A 19,534-nucleotide genomic window follows, 5' to 3' on the forward strand; every position below is an offset into this window, starting at 1 on the left:
TGTCTCGCTCATCTGGTTTCCCGTTTTGCCAACAGATATGAACGCACCATCAGCTGTCGTCAAGGTCACGTGACGTTTGTTGACGGTAGAAGACAGAGGAAGATGGCGGCTCGCTGGAGCAGCGAGAATGTTGTGGTGGAGTTTCGGGATGCCCAGGTATTTCTATCTGAAAGCTCCGGAGGGACTAAAGGGACTGACAGCTCAGGTGGACAGGGGGACTGGTGTTCACGTGGAGGACGGTTTAATGGCGGGACACCCCAGAAAAAGTCCCGTTAAACACCGTTAAACACAGAACTACAACCCACAGTCCAAGTTTAAACTGTGACACTTTGTTCTCGATCAGCAGTTAATCGAGTTTAATCGAATAATGGATGAAGTTATTTATGAAGGATTAAACACATTCTGGTTTCAGCTTCGTCCTGAAGAGAAGAGCAGGACAGGAGAATAAATGATTACAGGCTAAATAATTTGATAATACAGGGGATAAAACAATATTATGTGGAGTTAATTCAGATTGAAAATATAAAATGATTACGGCCCTTCACGCGTCATTAATCCAGAATAAGTATCACAAACATTTAGTGCTAAAACAGAAAATAAATCAATAATACATTTCTTTGATTAATTGTAAATGTAATTTCTGCATTTTCATTTCCATTTAATCTGTTGATTGTTTCCTAGATTAATCGTATTTTCCTAAAACTGAACATTTAAAACTCAGACATTCAGTTTAGTATAAAAACCAACAGTAAATATTGATCTTTTACAGTTTTCTTATATAATAACTCAAACCTGATTAATTTGGTTGCAGCTTCTTCATTATTAGCCAATTGATTAGTTGGCAGAAAATTTATTTATTAATATTTTCTGTTTTATGTCTCAGTAAACTGAAACTATTTGGACTGAAGACGTCAGTTTGTGATAATTAAACACTAGATTTTTATTTAAAATAGTAAATAAATTAGGCTGACTTCATAACGGGAAAACAACCTACATGTATTGAAACTGATTTTTGTCTCTATTGTACTAGTTAATGATCAGTAATATAATTTTACTGGTCACAAAATGCATTCTATTTTATTCTGAATGAACTTTAGTGAGCGTTTCAAATGTAGATAACACCCAACTGTAAAATATAAAGAATTCAGTAAATGCTGAATAATTCATGTGTTTGTGGGTTGTTTTGTTTGATATCAGTTGTTTGCCTTATCACCTCCTTCTTCTTCTGTGTTTTCAGGCCACTGCTATGTCTGTGGACTGTCTGGGCTCTCACGCTGTGCTGTCTGGGTAAGTTCAGGCACCTGAACGCACCACAGTTCTTCTTCACTGTGGAAAAAGAAAACAGACAAATGCATCTGAGGTGAAAACTGTGTGTTGACTGTGATACTGACCGATGAGAGGAAACATTAGTCAGACCAGTTAAAGGTTTAAAAGTAGTGATGCCAGAGTGTAGAAATACTGTCAGTGAACTCATCATCACGTAAACTGCTTCTACAACCTTCTGCTCCTGTGGTTCTGGTTTCTCAGGCGGCGTTTCCTGTACATGGTGAATCTGGAGGCTCCATCTGAACCTCCTCGGAAAATCGGTCGACAGAGTAAGTGGGACGTGGGGACGGTCCAGTGGAACCCACACAAATCAGAGTCCCACGTCTTTGCTGCCTCCGTGAGTCCTGCTCCTAAAAATGTTCAAGATGAGAGCCGACATTAAAATCAGATCCAAGAATATTACAAATAAAAAGCATTTTGTCATTGTGTATTTCTGTGTGTGTGTGTTGTGTTTAGAGTAACCAGCGTGTGGATCTGTACTCGTGGAGGGAGGGCTGTGGAGAGGCTCACACCTCCCTGCAGGGACACACTCGGGTCATCAGGTAACAACAGTTAAATCAAAGCACCTCGCTGCAGGTTAACACACAGTCTGGACCCACTGTGATGTGTTCACTGACTGAGTGTGATGTGTTCACTGTTTCCCCATGTCTCCAGTGATCTGGACTGGTCCTGGTTTGAGCCGGAGCTCCTGGTCACCAGCTCAGTGGACACCTACATCTACATCTGGGACACCAGGTCAGAGGAAGTCATGATCATTATAATTTAACAGATGGTTTAAACCCGGAAGATGAAGAGTGAGGGAAATAAATCCCAAACTGTCATCACATGATATATAATATACTCACTCACTTCACCTGTAAATGTGGTCTTTGTGTCTGTTTGACTCCACAGAGACACTCGAAAACCCACAGTGGCTCTGTCTGCTGTCGGTGAGTATTTAAAGGACCAGACCATGTTTATTCACATCTATGAAAATCAACCTGCAGAGAGAGAATCCACCACTGTCAGTGTTTAATCACCCATATAGATTATTATTTGCTACATTTAACTTCAGCATCTTTAATGTGAGAAACAAACTTTTTCCTGTCTCATTTTATTTTGGTTCAGTGTCAAATGTAAGTAAAGTGTAAATGAACAGCTGCACAAAACAATGCTAAAGAAAAGAAATAAGTCCTGTGTCATAAATGATCCAATGAACCCAAACAAAAGTTAGTTTATTTTTTTCTAATGTATTTGTATTCTGTTCATTCTCACCTGTTTTGTCATCTCTCTGTTGTTCACTCTCTTCTTCTCCATCTCATGTGTTTGCAGCCGGAGCGTCTCAGGTGAAGTGGAACAAGAAGAACCAGTACCTGCTCGCGTCCAGTCACGACGGAGACGTACGGATCTGGGACAAAAGAGTGAGCAAGTCAACACATCTGAACCACACACTGAGCTGTTGCTGTGAATGTAAAAGTGATGATGTGTTTGTGTAATTTCATCTGAACAGAAGCCAAACACGGCGGCGGAGTATGTGGCAGCTCACCTGTCAAAGATCCACGGCCTCGACTGGCACCCGGACAATGAGTTCATCCTTGCCACGTCGAGCCAGGACAACTCAGTCAGGGTGAGACTCAGACAACGTTACTGTAATAAATCTTTAATATAAAGACTCTGAAGCTACAACTGGAATTAATCATGTCTCCTGTGTGTTTAGTTTTGGGATTACCGACAGCCTAGGAAGTACCTGAATATCCTGTCCTGCCAGGTGCCGGTGTGGAAGGCCAGGTACACGGTGAGTATCGACACCTGAGCTCACACTGAACACTGTGATACGTCTTTAATAAAATAATAAATCAGACAATAATAAGCTGGTGTATCAGAGACCAGATGTCATACTCTCTCTCTCTGTGATTCCTGTGTCGTCACAGCCGTTCTCTAACGGTCTGGTCACAGTGATGGTTCCTCAGCTGAGGAGAGAGAACAGTCTGTTACTGTGGAGCACGCTCGACCTCAACAGTCCTGTCCACGCCTTCGTCGGACACGATGACGTGGTGCTTGAGTTCCGCTGGAGGCCCCAGAAAGAAGGTGACCGATCACAGTTTCCAGCCTTACACTCCCTGAAAGTCTGTCTTGTGGATTTTTTTTTTTTTTTTTTTGGATGGAACTAGGCTAACAGTTTCCCCCTGTTTCTAGTCTTTGTGCTAAGCTAGGCTAAACATGTCCCAGACCTCTGTATACGCTGGAAACACAGAGGTGAAAGTGAAACATCTGACTCTGCAGGAAATAGAGAATCAGAGAATAAATATCAGAGTGTCAGAAATGTTCCTCACACATCAAGTGATTTAGTAAATATGTGGAGATGATTCTCTCCTTTGCTGATAATATATATAATCACATCAGTCCCTTTTCCAGTGAGAATTTGCATTTTGCTTTTAACTACTGTCTAAAACTCTTTTTGCACTTCACACTGAGCTTTCAGTCATATCACACGATCTCCCTCAGCTGTTTAAACGTCCATCTTTCTGAACATTTTGAGGACTTCTCGTCCTTCTTGTCTACATCCTGACATATTGAATAAATCCAACTTTTGCCTACAAGCCATGCATAATGAATACTTTAAGTCAGAAACAAAATTGAAATTTGAACATCTATAATTCTGTTACAACTGAGCAGTTTTATCTCCTGAGGAGGACCATGTGATGTGACTGAAAGCTCTGGAACAGCCTGGACTTTTTGGTGCGACTGTTTTGTTGTCTGGTCTTTTAACAAGTGAAGATTGAACTGACTGGTCAGACTGTAAATCAGATGTGTTGTTGACTCCACAGGCTCTAAAGATTACCAGCTGGTCACCTGGTCCAGAGATCAGACTCTGAGGATATGGAGGGTGGATCCTCAGCTGCAGAAGGTCAGTGTGTGGTCAGCCTCAGAGAAATGATTCACATAGACCTGTTCTCCTGATCTGATTTATTCTGATGGCTGCTCCATGTTGTTGTTGTGGTGCAGCTGTGTGTCAGTGATGTGGTGGAGGACCTGATGGAGGGGATGTCTCTGACTGTGGAGTCGGAGAAGTCTTTGTCCTCTCAGGAGCCAGAGAGTCAACACAGCGTCGGTCCTGCTGCCAACAACCTGCAGGGTGAGAAAATATCAGAGTCTTTGCTTTTCTGGAGTAAAAACCTCATGCCCTCGCTCACCACAGGTTGTCCAAAGAATATCAGAATATTTTTATGTGAAAAACCATGAAACTGTGATCCAGAATCAAACAATGAACGTCTCATCACCCTCACACCAGAGTTGACATGGTGAATAATAAACTTGACGTTTCACCACAGATCAGGCTGAGAAAACTGAAAACAAAAAACCCAAACTGTGACTAATAACACAGTTTCTTTCCTCCATCGTATCTGACCTTTCGTCTTTCCATTACTCCACCTCCCTCTCAGACCAGGACGGCTCTCGTCAGGACTCTGCGGTGGGTTCAGGTCTCCCTCAGACCCTGCAGCAGGAGTTCTCTCTGGTCAACCTGCAGATCAGAAACGTCAATGTGGAGGTGAGACTGTAACATCCTAGGCTGCCTGTGACTATAAAATAAATCACTTCGCAGGGAAACCTTTAGTTGTTTAAATCAGTTGTGGTAAATATGGTTGTCAGGGTCTTCATCCTTTTGTTTCTCCTCTCTGCTCGCAGCTTTATTTTGGATTTTCCTTTCACTAATTTTGTTGTTTTTCCATATTGTAATGCAAACTGTTTTCACATCCATATGATAACAGAGAAGGTGATATTATGAACTCTTTTTATGAACTTGTCTCGTCGTCGTTGTGTAGATGGACGCAGTGAACCGCAGCTGTGTGGTGTCGGCTCACTTCGGCAGCCATCAGGTTCATCTGGTGGTGAAGTTTCCCGCCCAGTATCCCAACAACGCAGCACCAACCTTCCAGTTTGTCCCCCCGACCACCATCCCCTCATCCATGAAGACCAAGATCCAGAAGGTACAGATAATCCTGAACGCACCACAATACACTATTTTTTTTTTTTTCAAAATCTTCTGAAAATTCAGATAGAATTTTAGATTTAGTTTTTGTAGTTGCTGTAAAACAGAAGCAGAGAACAGTGATCTGTGAGGATGATGTCCTGAGTTCAGATGTGTCTTTGTCTCTGCTCAGATCCTGACGGACACATCTCTGCAGAAAGTGAAGAGGAACCAGAACTGTCTGGAGCCGTGTGTCCGACAGCTGGTGTCCTGTTTGGAGTCTGATATGGTGAGAACTCACACACAGCCCCTAACCCCAAACTAGACCTGATCCTAACCTGATCCAGAACCCCACAGTGTTGTTAGTTTACAGCAGAGTACCTGTAAATCAGCTGTCTTCTGTGTCTCTGTGTGACCTCTCTCAGACTCAGGAGGACGGTCCGGCCTCTGGTCCCTTCGTCCTCTCGAACCCCGTCACTCCAGCTCTGCAGGCGTTTCCTCGAGTCACCAACACATACGGCTCCTATCAGGTAACAAACATTCTGAAAACACTTTTCTTCTGTCACAGTAAAACTGAGTGTTCCTGAGTTTTGGTTAAAACAACAATTACTAATTATTGACTGAAAGCTGAAGTTTAGGGTTTTTTTATGGAGTGAGTTCCCCACAAAAAGTACATTTTATTGCCAGGTAACTGCTGAAATGTTCAACATAACAGATGATATGAACAGAGAAGAATGACGTCCATAAAAGGAAAAGTTCCCTCTCCTTCTCGTTGTGTTTTTAGGAAATTATCTTTTGTTTTTCCAGGACGCTAATATCCCGTTCCCTCGGACCTCTGGCGCTCGTTTCTGTGGCACTGGCTGTCTGGTTTACTTCACCCGACCAATCACCATGCACCGCTCTGTCCCGCCCACTGAGCCCACTCCCAGGTAAGAAAAAAAAAATTAGTAAAGCAGGAGTAGATGTAGGTGCTCTGGTTTCTAGGGTTTCCTTTAATGGTGGACCGTTCTTTTCATGTGTGGTCAATGTGTGTGTTCAGGTCTCTGTCAGCTCTGTCGGCCTATCACAGCGGTGTGTTGACGCCGATGAAGATGCGTTCAGAGTCTCAGAGCACTCTGAGGCTATACAGCGGCAGCCCGACCCGCTCTGACAAAGACACCGTCTCCATCTCCTCCTTTTACTACAAAGAACGGGTGAGACATACACACACACACACACACACACACACACACACACACACTCACACTTCAGGTGAACATTTCTGATGTATTTCTGTTTTCTGTACATTTATGTAAATATGACTTTGTTGTTCTGACTAAATTAACAGGCACATAAAATGTTGTTGGTTTGCACAGACTCAGCTTTTGTCCCATTAACCCGTCGTCTGCTGTACAGAAGTTCAATAAAGACAAAACTGTGTGAGCACAAAACAAATTCAACAACTAATCAGTCTGTAAGTAATGATATGAGAGCACAGGGACATCTATTGATCGGTTTGTCAGTTAATTGATTAACAAACCAGTTACTGCTAACATCACTGGAAAACTGCAACACAAACCAGTAACTTCACTGGAAAACTTAGAAACGTCCTGAAACAGCAAGTTCCCAAACACTGAGGTCGCTCCTGCCGATTATATATTTTTTTGAACAACAGCTGAAAATAAAGTGATTCAGTTCAAAATGACTTAAAGTAACATAAGATTTTTTGACAAATTTTCTCAAAGCTTCTGGATGAATCGGCCTTTTTCACAGCAGAATTTCGACCCTGGATTCAGTGTCAGGTTCAGGTGTTGCTGATATTTTCTCACTGTCACACCATCATGGTTTGGTCATGGTTTTCTGGGGCACTTAAACAGAATGGAGTATCATTGGTGTTATAAGTAACACCTGACTACTATGACAACATAATGAATGGTTCAAATTAATTAGCCTATTAGATTTTTATTATGACAACAACCCATTGTGTGTCTGCTTCAAAAGCTGTCAACTGTGCACAAAATCCAGAGTTAACAGCTTATTCTTTCTAGATACAGAGTCACAGACTGAATTTGTCTTGTTCTCCACGCTATAATTTTGTTATAAATTAACTTCCGTACAAAAAGAGGAATGAGGCTCTGTGGTGAAATAACTCAAAACACCACTCATCACGCTCCGTGTCGTTCACGATTCAGCGGGTAGTTCAGTGGGGCTGGGAAAGAGAGCGCTGCTCTCTCTGATATCTTCTGTTGATGAGGCTGGTTGAACCCTCCTGGTGATTCTGTGTGAATGTCCCGTCTCTCTCTCCCTGATGGGTTTTTGTTTACTTTTACTTTTTTTTTTTCTTTTTTCTGTGTTGTTTTTCTCTGGCCAATCATCTGTCCCCATGCTGCTGTGGGCCACTCCTCCTTCTCACTTTCCTCCAATCAGAAGCTCCCAGTCTCTGCCTCCCGCCGCTGGTCTGTCCAAACCCTCCATGACTGGCCGGTACTGAGCCCTTTTTCCCCTCAATCCATCCATCCCTCTTTTCTGTCATCTTTCCCTCTGCCATTCTTCTTCTCCTCTGGGTTTTCTCTCATTACAGCGCTGGGATTTTAACATGTTATTTGCATGTTGGGAAATTAACATCCATGTTACATCTGTCACATCGATGTTAACCTCTTTAATAAATTGAGTCCAGCAGCTCTGTGAAGCTGCAGCGAGGACTCTGCAGCGATGCCCGGCTCTGACTCTCCATCCTGACTGTCACTGTTAGCTTAGTAAAAACTAGCCTGTTGAAGCAGCAGTGACGAGCACTGTTTGCAAAGTTCTGCTTCAGGGCACATAACTGAAGTTGATTTGACAACCAGTAACTGCTGCCTGACTTCCTCTCTGCTCTGCAACAGTGTGTCTTAATGTTCACTAACCTTTAACATCTGCAGGTAAGTTTCTGTGATCGGAGCAGAAATGGCTTTGATTTTGTTTTAACTTGTTAAAGTAATTTGGCTTTTCAGGCTACATGTTAGTTTGTTAATAAACTGAAAACTAACCATGTGTTCACACTGCGAGCGCTCAGACACAAACTGTTGATCCATCCATAGCCACGACAGGTAGGTTGAGAGCCACAGATTGACAATTGGAGGGAAAACAGATTTCCTCTTGTAGATGTTTAATAGAGCAGAGCAGGGAAGATGTATTTTTATAGTCCAACTCTGAAGTCAGCATCAGCCTTGTTCCCTCCACAAAAAGCCGATGGGATTTTTTCATTGGATTTTGGATTATTACAGAAAACAAACTGTGACCAACTAAAGTGTCTGATCCTCACAGGTTTAGTTCATCAGATAATCTTCACAGATGAACACCACTGTTCTGATGTTTGAAGCCTAAACACAATCTCCAGAAGTAAAAAGCTAATGTTAGACTATAAACCAACTACACCACGGTCACATGACGTCAACGTCTCCACTAAGCTTCCAACTTGTCATTTAATTTAGCTACCTACGTCCCCGACAACCTCTGTAGTCTCATTTAGACAATCATTAGCAACCGCCTTTTTTAAGATACATAAAAGCTTCAAACATCAGGAGTGGGGGATTTACTGACTGATTTTACGTTGTAGAAAAAAACATGAAAATGTCTTGAGCTTGTGTTAAAACCACAGACCTTATTTCAGACATTTAACCAAAAACCCATTGACTTTGGAACAAGGGAACAGGAAGTGCTAACATGCTAACTTACTTCCTGGTTTTAGGACTCATTCCTGCAACTGTTCCTGTTCTGCTGAGACATGATCAGGAAACTCATTCAGCTGCTTAAATAGTTTAAATAATTCAATAATAGTCCTCAAATCTTATAGGCCAGAATTTACTGAAGATATTCATGCTCCACAGAGTATGAACCCTGATGATCTCTAGGACCCACTGACCTTACAAGATTTATGAAAACTACTGCATTAACTGTGTAAATTCCCTAAGAAATTTCAGATTTCAACTTGAAACTTAAAAAGGATGTTTTCCTTCACGGTAGCATCTCGCAGTGTGAACAGTCTCTGTCAGTAATTTGTCGTCCAGACCACTTTTAATCAGGTGGTGCTTTGTCTCCTCTGGACCTGCTGTCTCCCTCCTCCTCCTCCTCCCATCTGTCCGCCCGTCTGTCCATCAGAAATCCCGCCGGTTCAAGACGAAGCGAGAGGGGACAGACTACGGCAACCGTCCCATCAAACTGGCGGGGAAAGTCATCATCCAGGAGATTTCCTGTCTGCTGCCCGTCCACAAAGCTCTGGGAGAGAGCTACATGTGAGAGACTGGATCAAACAAACAGCTATTTTAATAATCAACTGATCATATTTTGTCCATGAGTGTTGAGTTTTAGTCATTTATGTTTAGTATGTTTTCTGTCTTGTCCAGTCTGAATATGAATGACATCCAGGAAACGTGTCAGAAGAACGCAGCAGCAGCACTCGCAGTCGGACGCAGAGACGTGGCAAAGGTCAGGATTACATTTGTTTTTATTTGTCTTTTCTTTTGTTTCCTCCTTCTGAAGAAAAAAATCTCACAGGAATCTGGTCCCAAATGTAACTTAAATTGTTTTATAAGTCTGTCTGTCACAATCTGTGTTTTTGTCTGCGTAGGTCTGGGCTTTGGCGTCTGCAGCGACTAGCCAGGACCTGAGTCCAGATTCAGACCCGGACACAGAGACTCCCTGGGCCAGACACCCGTTTGGACGCCACCTGCTGGAGACTCTGTGAGCTTGTTTGTTTCTTCCACACTCGTCACAAAAGAATTCAGATGTTAAACTCTCTGGGAGAGTTTCAGAACCTGGACTAAACTCTGTCTGTTTGTGTGTCAACCCTTCAGTTTGGATCACTACAGTCAGATGAGTGACGTGCAGACTCTGGCCATGCTGTGCAGTGTGTTCAGAGCTCAGGCTTCACCTCCAGACTGTTACTCTCTGTATGGACACCACCCGTCACGCTCCTCCATGTTCCCCCCACACCACTCACGATATGTAAGTCTGTTCTCTTCTTAGTTTGTTTGATCCGTGTCCTCCTCCGTCAGAGTGGAAGATGAGCTTCACCTCTGAGCATCCAGTGCAAAGACACCTCCAGGACATGGTTAGCCTAGCGCCACAAAAAAAAAAAGTGGAAACGGGGAAATTGTTAGCCTAGCTTTGCACTAAAACTGGAATCAGGGAGAAACTATTAACCTAGCTTAGCACAAAGATTGGAAGCTATAGGAAGTGATGAAAAGTGTCTGTCTTTGCCTCAGCCCAGCTACACCTCCAGTTCAGTCACCTCAGGCTCCTGCTCCAGCACCTCTGACTCCATCACTACAACCACCTGGAACACAGGTGAGTCTCCACAGCACCACACACAGGCCGACTGCTGCCACACTACATTATACTCATTATATACGCTCATGACGTTCACATTTCTCTCCACCCAAACAATTTATATTTTTACCTTTTCAGGACGAGACTCTGAGCACGCCAACCCCTGGGGCGAATCCTCTCCTGATGACTATCGCTATGGAAACCAGGGTTACACAGATCCCCGGGAACGAGAGCGAGAGCAGCATGACATGAACAAGAGGTGACATAACTCCACTTCCTGCTGAGACAGACATTTATCCTTCAAAATGGTCGGTCTGTGTCTCACTGACAGAGCTGTGATGTAATTTCCTTTTCCTGTGCAGACTGCTGGACCCCGCAAACACGCTGCAGTTCGATGACTTTAAGAAGTGTTATGGTGAAATCCTGTACCGCTGGGGTCTGAGAGAGAAAAGAGCTGATGTGCTAAAGTTTGCCTCCTGTCCTCCTGAACCTCATAAAGGCATCGGTACGTTATTCTAATAATACTCTGACCTCTCTGCTGATGTATTTAAATGCTCAGGCATTGTAGGAGAAATAACGACCACCAATTAGTTTGTGTTCTGTTTGATACGAACCCTCTGTTTGTTTCCTCTGCAGAGTTCGGTGTGTACTGCTGTCACTGTCGTAGTCAGGCTCGTGGGACTCAGTGCGCCGTCTGTAAACGTCTCACCTTCCAGTGCGCCATCTGTCACGTGGCCGTACGAGGCTCCTCCAACTTCTGCCTGAGCTGTGGTCACGGAGGACACACCAGCCACATGATGGACTGGTTTCGGCGGCAGGACGAGTGTCCGGCCGGCTGTGGCTGCCACTGTCTGCTGCAGAGCACCTTCTGATACAACACAGACACTGCAAACAAAAAGCAACAGATCTGAGGTACATGTGCTCTGACGTCCATCAGTGCTGTGACTGATCTGAGCCTCTGATGCAGAGGAGGGTTTTTGAAGACCCAGATGTCCTCATACAGGCAGGACCTAAAGACAGTAGCACCAGATGAGATTCACTCTGGTAATTCATGGTCCCAGAGGATGGCTGTTTATGTCCTCCTAACTTCTCCTCTGGTATCATTATGAAGGAAAATTTTAACTTTCACATTAGACATGAAGTCTCACGGAGCCTGGCAGCAGAGAAAAAAAAATCTATTTGAGAACAGAAGTCAGTGCATTTTCTCTCTAATTAATTATTTAATTATTTCTGTGCACAGATTAATAGACCATAACAAACTACATCTAAGATATTAAATTAGATGTCAAAGATAACAACATTGTTTAACAGGCAACATGTAAACTTTATACATTTATCTGTGTTCAAAATCAAAACAAAACTGTTTATTTGTCTGTTTATTTAGCTGCATTAGTCTACACAGTGGTAAATGTGCAGGTCATTTATTGTAATAATACCTCATATTACTACTATAATTCATTTAGTATTTGTCGACACCACAGCTGCTAACACTCTCACCAGAGTAGAAACAACATGTTCCTGCTGCTTCACTAAATGAGTTGCAACATTAATCCAAAATAAAGTGACAGTTTGTCGCATCTAAATGAGCCACTTAGACAAATTGGTTTGGATGGAGATATGTGGGTATGCTGTGTATTTTAGTTGTTATATGATGTTGTCTCTGAAATCACTTAAATGTGTTAAATTGTTGAACAATATAGTCTGTTCTTTTGTGTACATAAATTGTTTATTTGAGAAGAAAATTGATAAAATAACATCAGTTTGGCTGAATATCCGAGTCTATGAGTTGGAAATTTGTTATTTTGGGTATAAGGCTTATTTTTTTATTACTTTTGCTGCTTTAACGGCCTTAAAGTTTAAATATTCTAACTGTATAACCTCAAAACAGCAAAACTTGATGATGGGATGAAAGTTAGACACCAGCAGTATCATATATAACCTTCACTGACACAGTGAAATGTGGAATATTTCTAACATTAATAATGTGACACGTAAAATACTGAAGCCTGAAAACTGGTTTTCATTAAATGGAAAAAATAAAGTTGGTATTGAACATTTATCTTTTAATTTTGTTTTCTCCATGACATCTGCCGGGCTCTGTAAAATCTGATGCTCAGATTCTTTAGGCTCTTTATTTACTTCTCTAACGCCATCCTCAGGATGAAACTGTCAACACACCTGCACACACAATCTCATGATCTCATACTGAGTCAGATGAGGAACTGAGATGTTAAAGCTACATGTCATCACTGCACCTGAGCAGCCTGTTCACTAACCTGTGACCTGTCAGTCATCTTATGTTTGCTGTTTGCATTTCCCTTTAAGTCTCCACTGTTGTGTTGACTGTGCCGACAGTAAACAGTTAAACAAAACCAGAACTCACAGTCCAAACAGGTGATAAATGCTCAGATTATGATGCAGTAATATGAGGGTGTTTCTCCTGTAGCTGTCACTTCATATTCACTGTGGCCTTAAACGACTAACTTCCGGACACAGACGTGGTCACATGACTGTTTTTATGTGTTCGACATGTTAATGTAACAACACCGACAGAGACTGTAACTCTCTGAAGATGAGGACTGTGAATAGTTCACGACTGTACTGTAAAAATACGAATAATAAAACAAGTATGTTTGAATTCAATCAGATTGTCATTTATTCAAAAAAACAAAACAAGTTTTCAATGACCTAATTTTCTCCTTTGACTACACTACTGGTAAGACAAACAGCACCTATCTACTTGCTTTTTAATTACACATTTACATGGACGAGCAGCGACGATACAAGAAGCACATACATTTACATACCAGCCTATGTAGTTTGATAGTATTAAAAAGTATAAAGTGCAGGGAGGTTAATCATCCCTGGATGACACCAATATCCTCTGGTGAGTAGTTTATACTTTTGTTAATGTTTGTGATCACAACAGAATAGGCAGCAGCTGAGAGACACGCAGGTTACTGTAGAACTGCACCTAACAATTATTTACATAACTGATTAATCTGATTATTATTTTTTGACTAACCTATAGTGTAGTGTACAGTCTTTATAGTCTATAAAATGTTGAAAAATGGCTGAAAAATTATGAAAAATGACTGTTATAATTTCCCATAGACCACAGTGACATCTTCAGGTATTTTGTCCAATTTTTGACCAAACCCAAAAATATCCACTTCACTTCAATGAGTTATTCTGTGTCAGAACAGATCAGGTTGTTGCAGCATCGTCTCAGATTTTGTTCAATACTTGTCTAAATCTGTAACAGATTTTTTCAGCCCTTGATATTATTTCATTTTTACTCAAAAACATCTTATCAGTGAAGTTTAGATATTAACATGTTGAACAGTTTTATTCCTGTCCTCATCAAACTCTGTAGCCTGCTGATTTTCTATTAGGCCAAAGTATAATGCCTGAACGTGGCTTCACAGATAAGGTGTGAGTGTAAAACGTCAAAAATAAGCAGGGCCAAAAACATATAAAACCATCTGAATTGAACTAAAATATTTTACAGGTCTTAGTTTTGGGACCCAAACATCATACATACAAGACAAACTCAGCAAAATCTGAGAGGGTACTTGATTCTCCAGGATTCTGTCTGATTCTGTCTGCTGAATCCCTACCAGCTGTTGCTCTGTAGATGACCTCTGACCTCTCAAACAGGAAGTCACATGACAGGCGGAGGCTGTGGTCGGTATCTGGATGGAGATTTGAGTCGACAGAAGACGCATTGAGTAAGCAGCTCTGAGGTCTGTAGTCTGGACACTGGGAACGGCTTTCCACACTCTGCACACTGGAAACACACACACACACACTTTACACTCTACAACCAACCAACCAGTGTTACAGACGGTTTAAAAGAATGAAACAACACAAGAAATCAGGTGTAAAAAGGTAAAATGTTCTGTCACATATTTGGTTGAACTAAGTGACGTAATTCATAAATAACTGAGGAGGTAAACAGGATCAATGACTCTGACCTTGAGGATGTGAATCCCTGATCCTTCAGTCCTCCTCTTCTCCATTACCTGCGGGATCTCCTCCATGTTCTCTATGTCCCATAACCTCACAGTCCCATCCTGCAAAGACAATCAATCAAACAACAGAGGACAGTTCATTCCTCAGAGTGAGCAATGCTGAAGCATGAATGACTGTCTCACCATCAGGTCTCAAACATCTGGTGAGAGAGGTCACTGCAAAGAGGGAATACTGCTGCCATGAGGAGGTGTACGTGGTCTGTGACAGTGTTCAGGGAGGTGGTACATGTCAAAGTAACATCCTCATGAATATCAAGTCTCAAGATTTTCCAGCAGAACATTACCCAGAGTGTCACACAGCCTCATGCTTATGTGTCCATGGTAAGATGGTACAGCAGTGGACAGGGGTCATCATGGACCCACTGACCGGTCTGTGATGCTCTGTGGGTTCGGACCACACAGGTCAGCCTTCACTCCCCATGTGGATCCAGTTGTCCTTCCTTGTCCTTTGGTCGGTGCTGACCGCTGCACACCAGGAACACCTCACAGTAACTGCTGTTCTGGAGATACTCTGACCCAGTCGTCTAATCATCAAAATTTGATCCTCGTCAAAGTCGCTCAGATTCTCACACTTGTTTTTTCCTGCTTCCAACACATCGACTTCAAGAACTGACTGTTCACCTGCTGCCTAATATATCCCACCTTATTGTAGTGAGACTGTTATTCACCTCACCTGTCAGTGGTTTTAATGCTGTGTTTTTTTGAGTTGAGAACAGTGGCTATAACTTTTGGCGTGGGGGTCTTATCCCTACAGGAAAACACTCTAAATCATGCACACATCTGAGCAGATCTACAGGGCTCAGACTGTCTGCATGGGAAACCTTTGGAAAAGATGCACAGACTTGACTAGGTAAAAATAAGGCTGAAGAACAAATGACCAAGATCCACATCCACAGGAAAGTCCCTGCATTCAGCACACATTTCAGAATGTCATATCTGTGCCTGTTAGTGACGCACATGAAGCATGTTTAGACCCTGAGAATCATGGATCCCAAAATGTACAAGTCTGATAAGTTTTGTTTAACTGAAGAAGAAAACACACTTCACTAAATCCACAATGTTAGCCTAACTAAAATGGATGTACATTTAACCTTAATTCTGGGACAGTTGAGGTTCTAATCAGTGCAGGTGATGAAATGTTGTGGACAGAGTGGACCAGTACCTTGGAGGCGGAGGCAACCAACTTCCCGTCAGCGCTGATTGACACGTCTGTCACCCAGTCACTGTGGCCCTGTGACAAAGAGATAAAATAATCTGTAAACACAATACCCAATGTCTTTCACAGTGAGGAGTGAAAGAGTTTGACTACCTTCATGATGAGACTCAGACAGAGGGGAGACGTATCCCAGAGTGCAACAGTCCTGTCGTAGGAGCCGGACACCAGCAGGTTTGCTGAGGAATCATGACAGGAAGTGTTTCATTGGACATAAATGTTAGGTCCTGACTGTGTCGCTGCCTTGCTCAGAGGTAACTCACCGTCAGCAGAGAAGCTGCAGGAGCTCACGCTGCCTTCGTGGGCTCTCTGCAGCGACGTCCCGCCATGAGATCGAAACCCTCCCGCCTGAAGGTCCCACAGCTTTAACGTTTTATCCCACGATGCCGTGCACATGAAGTGCCCGTTGCTGGTGAAGCAGCAGTCAGAGACAACATTGCCGTGGTTACTGAGAGAGAGAGAGAGAGACAGAAATAACAATAACACAGGGGGAAGTTTATTTAACTAATTTTAAATGTATTTACCTGTGACACACTCAGATCCATGCAGTGTTTTCACTTAATTTCCTGAACTTTCAGATCTTCCTCAGAGCAAACATGACTCAACAAAGAGCAGACACTCTAATCACTGGCAGTATGTGCTACACCTGTGACCACCCTGATGGTAGAGACACCTCCTGGGAATTGTAGTTTTAAAGTACTGATGGGAGCAAAAACAAACACGTCAGAATAGAAACAGAACAAAGAGCTATGAAGGGAAATCAAGTGAAGTGAACCAAAGACCACAACTTCTACAGTAGACACAAGGAACAAAATTCTGGGCTATGATACACCAAGGTCACGTATGGTGTTGTATTTTGGTAATATGACAGGAGATACCGTGTTGGGAAACAAACAGAAAGGTAGAAAGGCCATCACGAGGAGATGGGGCGAGGCAGAACCACTAAGACGAGAGGAATGGAAGAAAATTGTGAATGAAATATTAATTACGGAGCAGCTGACTCATAGGATAAGGACACAACAGTATTGAGAGAAACTGAAGAAATGGATGATATCTACATGTCAATGACAGGATAATGACTGAAACACTGAATAAGTAACAGGGACAAATATGTTTTATAGAGACAAGGCAATCCAGATTCTTATTTTTTTGTTGTTTGATGATGATGTTTTGTGTGTTTGTATTCTTTCGTAATGTAAAAAACATTCAAAATAAAGTTTTTTTTTTTAAATGAAAAAAAAAAATATATATATATATATATATATCTTGGATTTGGTTTTAGCACATGTGTAGTTCTACCTGTATATCACCAGGGTGTGCAGACGTAGTGCATCCTGCCAGTGATTAGAAAGTGACTGTGTGACTTTGCCTGTCTCTTTGTTGAGGCTTGAATCCTCTGAAGCAGGTCTGAGAGACTGAAAGTGAAAATCCTACATGGATCTAAGTATGCAGAGATCTGTTTCTATCATTCACTGATGCTTCCAGCACCTTAGCAGAGAACTGGTCAGGTGGAGTGGTGGTTATCCTGCATATGATTTTACCTACAGTCACCAAAGAGCCAGTGATAAGCCATTATCATCATCATCAATAGTAGTTTACAGTGTAATGCATAATACGAGAGGAACATTGTTCCTGATGTACAAAGAAAGTTCTGTTTTTAAAGTGTTAAATAAATAAAAGAAAAAGAAGCTGAGATAAAAAGCTAATATGAAAAGTTTGACAGAGTCTTCGTCTGTCACCTGTTGATGGATACAATGGTTTTCTGAACCTTCAGGTCCCACAGTTTGATGCTTCGGTCTGCAGACACTGAGGCCACCTGCTGGCCCTGAGGGTCGAACCTGCACCGTGTGATGGTGGAGCGGTGATGATCTGGGGGAGAAAACAAACGCACCTTCATTAACACTTCATATGAACATGAATCCTGACAATCTGGCTGAGCTGCTGTCGTACCACTGACATGGTGCTGCGTCTGTCCGCTGGCAGCATCGCTGATGTAAACTCCGTTCTGTGGATCTGCAGCACAAACGATCAGCCGGCCGTCAGAGGAGACGCTGCAGGAGGTCAGGAGGCCGACCTGCCTTGACTTCCACTGCACGACAAAGACCACACGATATTCAATAGGAATGTTGCTGGTTTGAAACCCAAGAACTCCCAGAATAACAGAGCAGGCAAAGAGCAGAAGACTCACCACAATCTGTCCAGTCTCCAGGTCCCAGACCACCATCTTCTTATCCCAGGAGACTGTCACCATCCTTACAGACACACAGTCCACTCAGCTTCAACTCTAATGCAACATAAATAAACACTGAATTTGTAAAGGTGGTTTTCACCTGGGACTCACCTGTTGCTGTTTGGGATCAGAGCACACTCAGTGATGGTTTTTCCATGAACTCCATCGAACATCCTCAGAGGTCTGCAGCTCTCCACGTCCTGTACAGGTCACAGTGTTTTACACACTGACGTGTGAATATATGGTGTCTAAATAAATAAAGTAGTAGCAATAGTAGTAATAGTAGTAGTAGTGGTGGTACAGGAGAATGAGCAGATTACCCAGAGGACAGCGGTGTAGTCTGAGGAGCAGCTGAGTATGCAGCGGTCGCTGAAGCAGAATCGAGCAGCGGTGACGGTGTCTCCGTGAGCTCGTAACACCTTCACTGGAACCTGCAGACACATCAACACACACAACATCACAACGCTGTTACATGATAAACTACACGACACACGCCAAACTCACACACACTATCAGACAATTCATCTGTTGGTCTGCGGAGAGAAAATTATGTATGGCAGTTCTGACAGATGATTACTTTTGTCAGATGAAATACAAAATCTTGTGTATTTTTCAGTCCTTAATTCAATAATATTATACGTTCACATATTCATCAGAAAGAGGCTGGACTCTCCTATAATCATATCGTATCTGTACTCTCTACATGAGGGAGTTTTCTTTCTAAAACGCATCTTAAATTTAATTTTTACAAAAAAAGAACAGACATTATAGCTTCTTGTATTAAAAGACCAACAGTGTCTCCTACCGTTATTGTTTGTTTCACTTTAAACACCGAACTTATTTATTTTGGTAGTTGCAACATATTTTGCTGAAAATGTGATAAAATCTTCACTTTGTATTGTTATTTTTAGTTGGTACATCAGATATTATCACTCTGTATTAACAAATTATAAAACCAATGTTGCTGTCAAATATTAAAAGTCTATCAAACTGTTTAAAAACAAGCATTTTACTACACATGATCATCATTTTCCTTTTCTGTCAGTGAACGCACCAATATTTATGCTAGCTACCGTTAACCGTGAAGATACCGAACATTTCACCTGAGTCTCCCGGCTCCACTCCCCGGCAGCTCCTCTCTGCTCCTCCTCTGTCCTCTTGTCCTCCTCCTCTTCTCCTCCTGAAGCCTCCTCCACCGATAAAGGGTCAATGTTTCTAGACATTTTACAAACTTTCGGTAACACTTCACTTGTTTGAGTGTTAGCTTAAGGTGGCTACTGCGGCAGTTACCATAGCAACAGCCCCCCCCGCGGCAACTGCCTGATGGCGCCGTCAGGAGCTGTGGGACATAAGAGAATTTGACGTGTGACAAACGATTCCCAGGTGAATGTTAGTAAACGGATTTATAATACAGACAACAATGTAATATAGTCACAGTGAACGTGAATCCTCTCCCCTTTCCATTCTTTAACTGCTCAGCTTTTCTTTCCCAAATC

The 19,534-nt window shown here is 42.3% G+C and overlaps 2 protein-coding genes across 3 annotated transcripts; one reads left to right on the forward strand and one right to left on the reverse strand.

Moving 5' to 3' along the window:
• Positions 1 to 24: 24 nt before the first annotated feature.
• Positions 25 to 13,204, forward strand: wdr59 (WD repeat domain 59). Of its 2 annotated transcripts, XM_018692796.2 has the most exons (27): positions 25 to 156; positions 1,238 to 1,287; positions 1,528 to 1,663; positions 1,783 to 1,868; positions 1,981 to 2,061; positions 2,218 to 2,255; positions 2,638 to 2,726; positions 2,816 to 2,932; positions 3,023 to 3,100; positions 3,237 to 3,393; positions 4,134 to 4,213; positions 4,312 to 4,441; positions 4,749 to 4,855; positions 5,130 to 5,294; positions 5,469 to 5,564; positions 5,701 to 5,805; positions 6,083 to 6,204; positions 6,315 to 6,468; positions 7,682 to 7,738; positions 9,392 to 9,525; positions 9,637 to 9,718; positions 9,861 to 9,973; positions 10,087 to 10,237; positions 10,498 to 10,579; positions 10,700 to 10,820; positions 10,924 to 11,066; positions 11,198 to 13,204. In XM_018692796.2, the coding sequence occupies exons 1-27, from the start codon at positions 103 to 105 to the stop codon at positions 11,431 to 11,433; spliced, it is 2,964 nt and encodes a 987-aa protein (XP_018548312.1). In that variant the 5' UTR covers positions 25 to 102; the 3' UTR covers positions 11,434 to 13,204. The 2 variants fall into 2 exon arrangements, with proteins under 2 accessions (XP_018548312.1, XP_018548313.1); XM_018692797.2 differs by lacking the exon at positions 7,682 to 7,738.
• On the reverse strand, positions 13,200 to 19,519 carry LOC108894224 (WD repeat-containing protein 88). Its single transcript, XM_018692804.2, has 11 exons — positions 19,142 to 19,519; positions 18,359 to 18,469; positions 18,150 to 18,238; positions 17,997 to 18,060; positions 17,759 to 17,897; positions 17,548 to 17,677; positions 16,072 to 16,256; positions 15,905 to 15,987; positions 15,758 to 15,826; positions 14,539 to 14,637; positions 13,200 to 14,351 (listed from the first exon to the last, which is right to left on the reverse strand). Exons 1-11 carry the CDS (start codon positions 19,259 to 19,261, stop codon positions 14,226 to 14,228), a joined length of 1,215 nt encoding a protein of 404 aa, XP_018548320.1. The 5' UTR covers positions 19,262 to 19,519; the 3' UTR covers positions 13,200 to 14,225.
• Between the last annotated feature and the right edge of the window lie 15 nt (positions 19,520 to 19,534).

This window comes from Lates calcarifer, linkage group LG2 (assembly GCF_001640805.2).
Source record: "Lates calcarifer isolate ASB-BC8 linkage group LG2, TLL_Latcal_v3, whole genome shotgun sequence".
NCBI lineage: Eukaryota > Metazoa > Chordata > Actinopteri > Centropomidae > Lates > Lates calcarifer.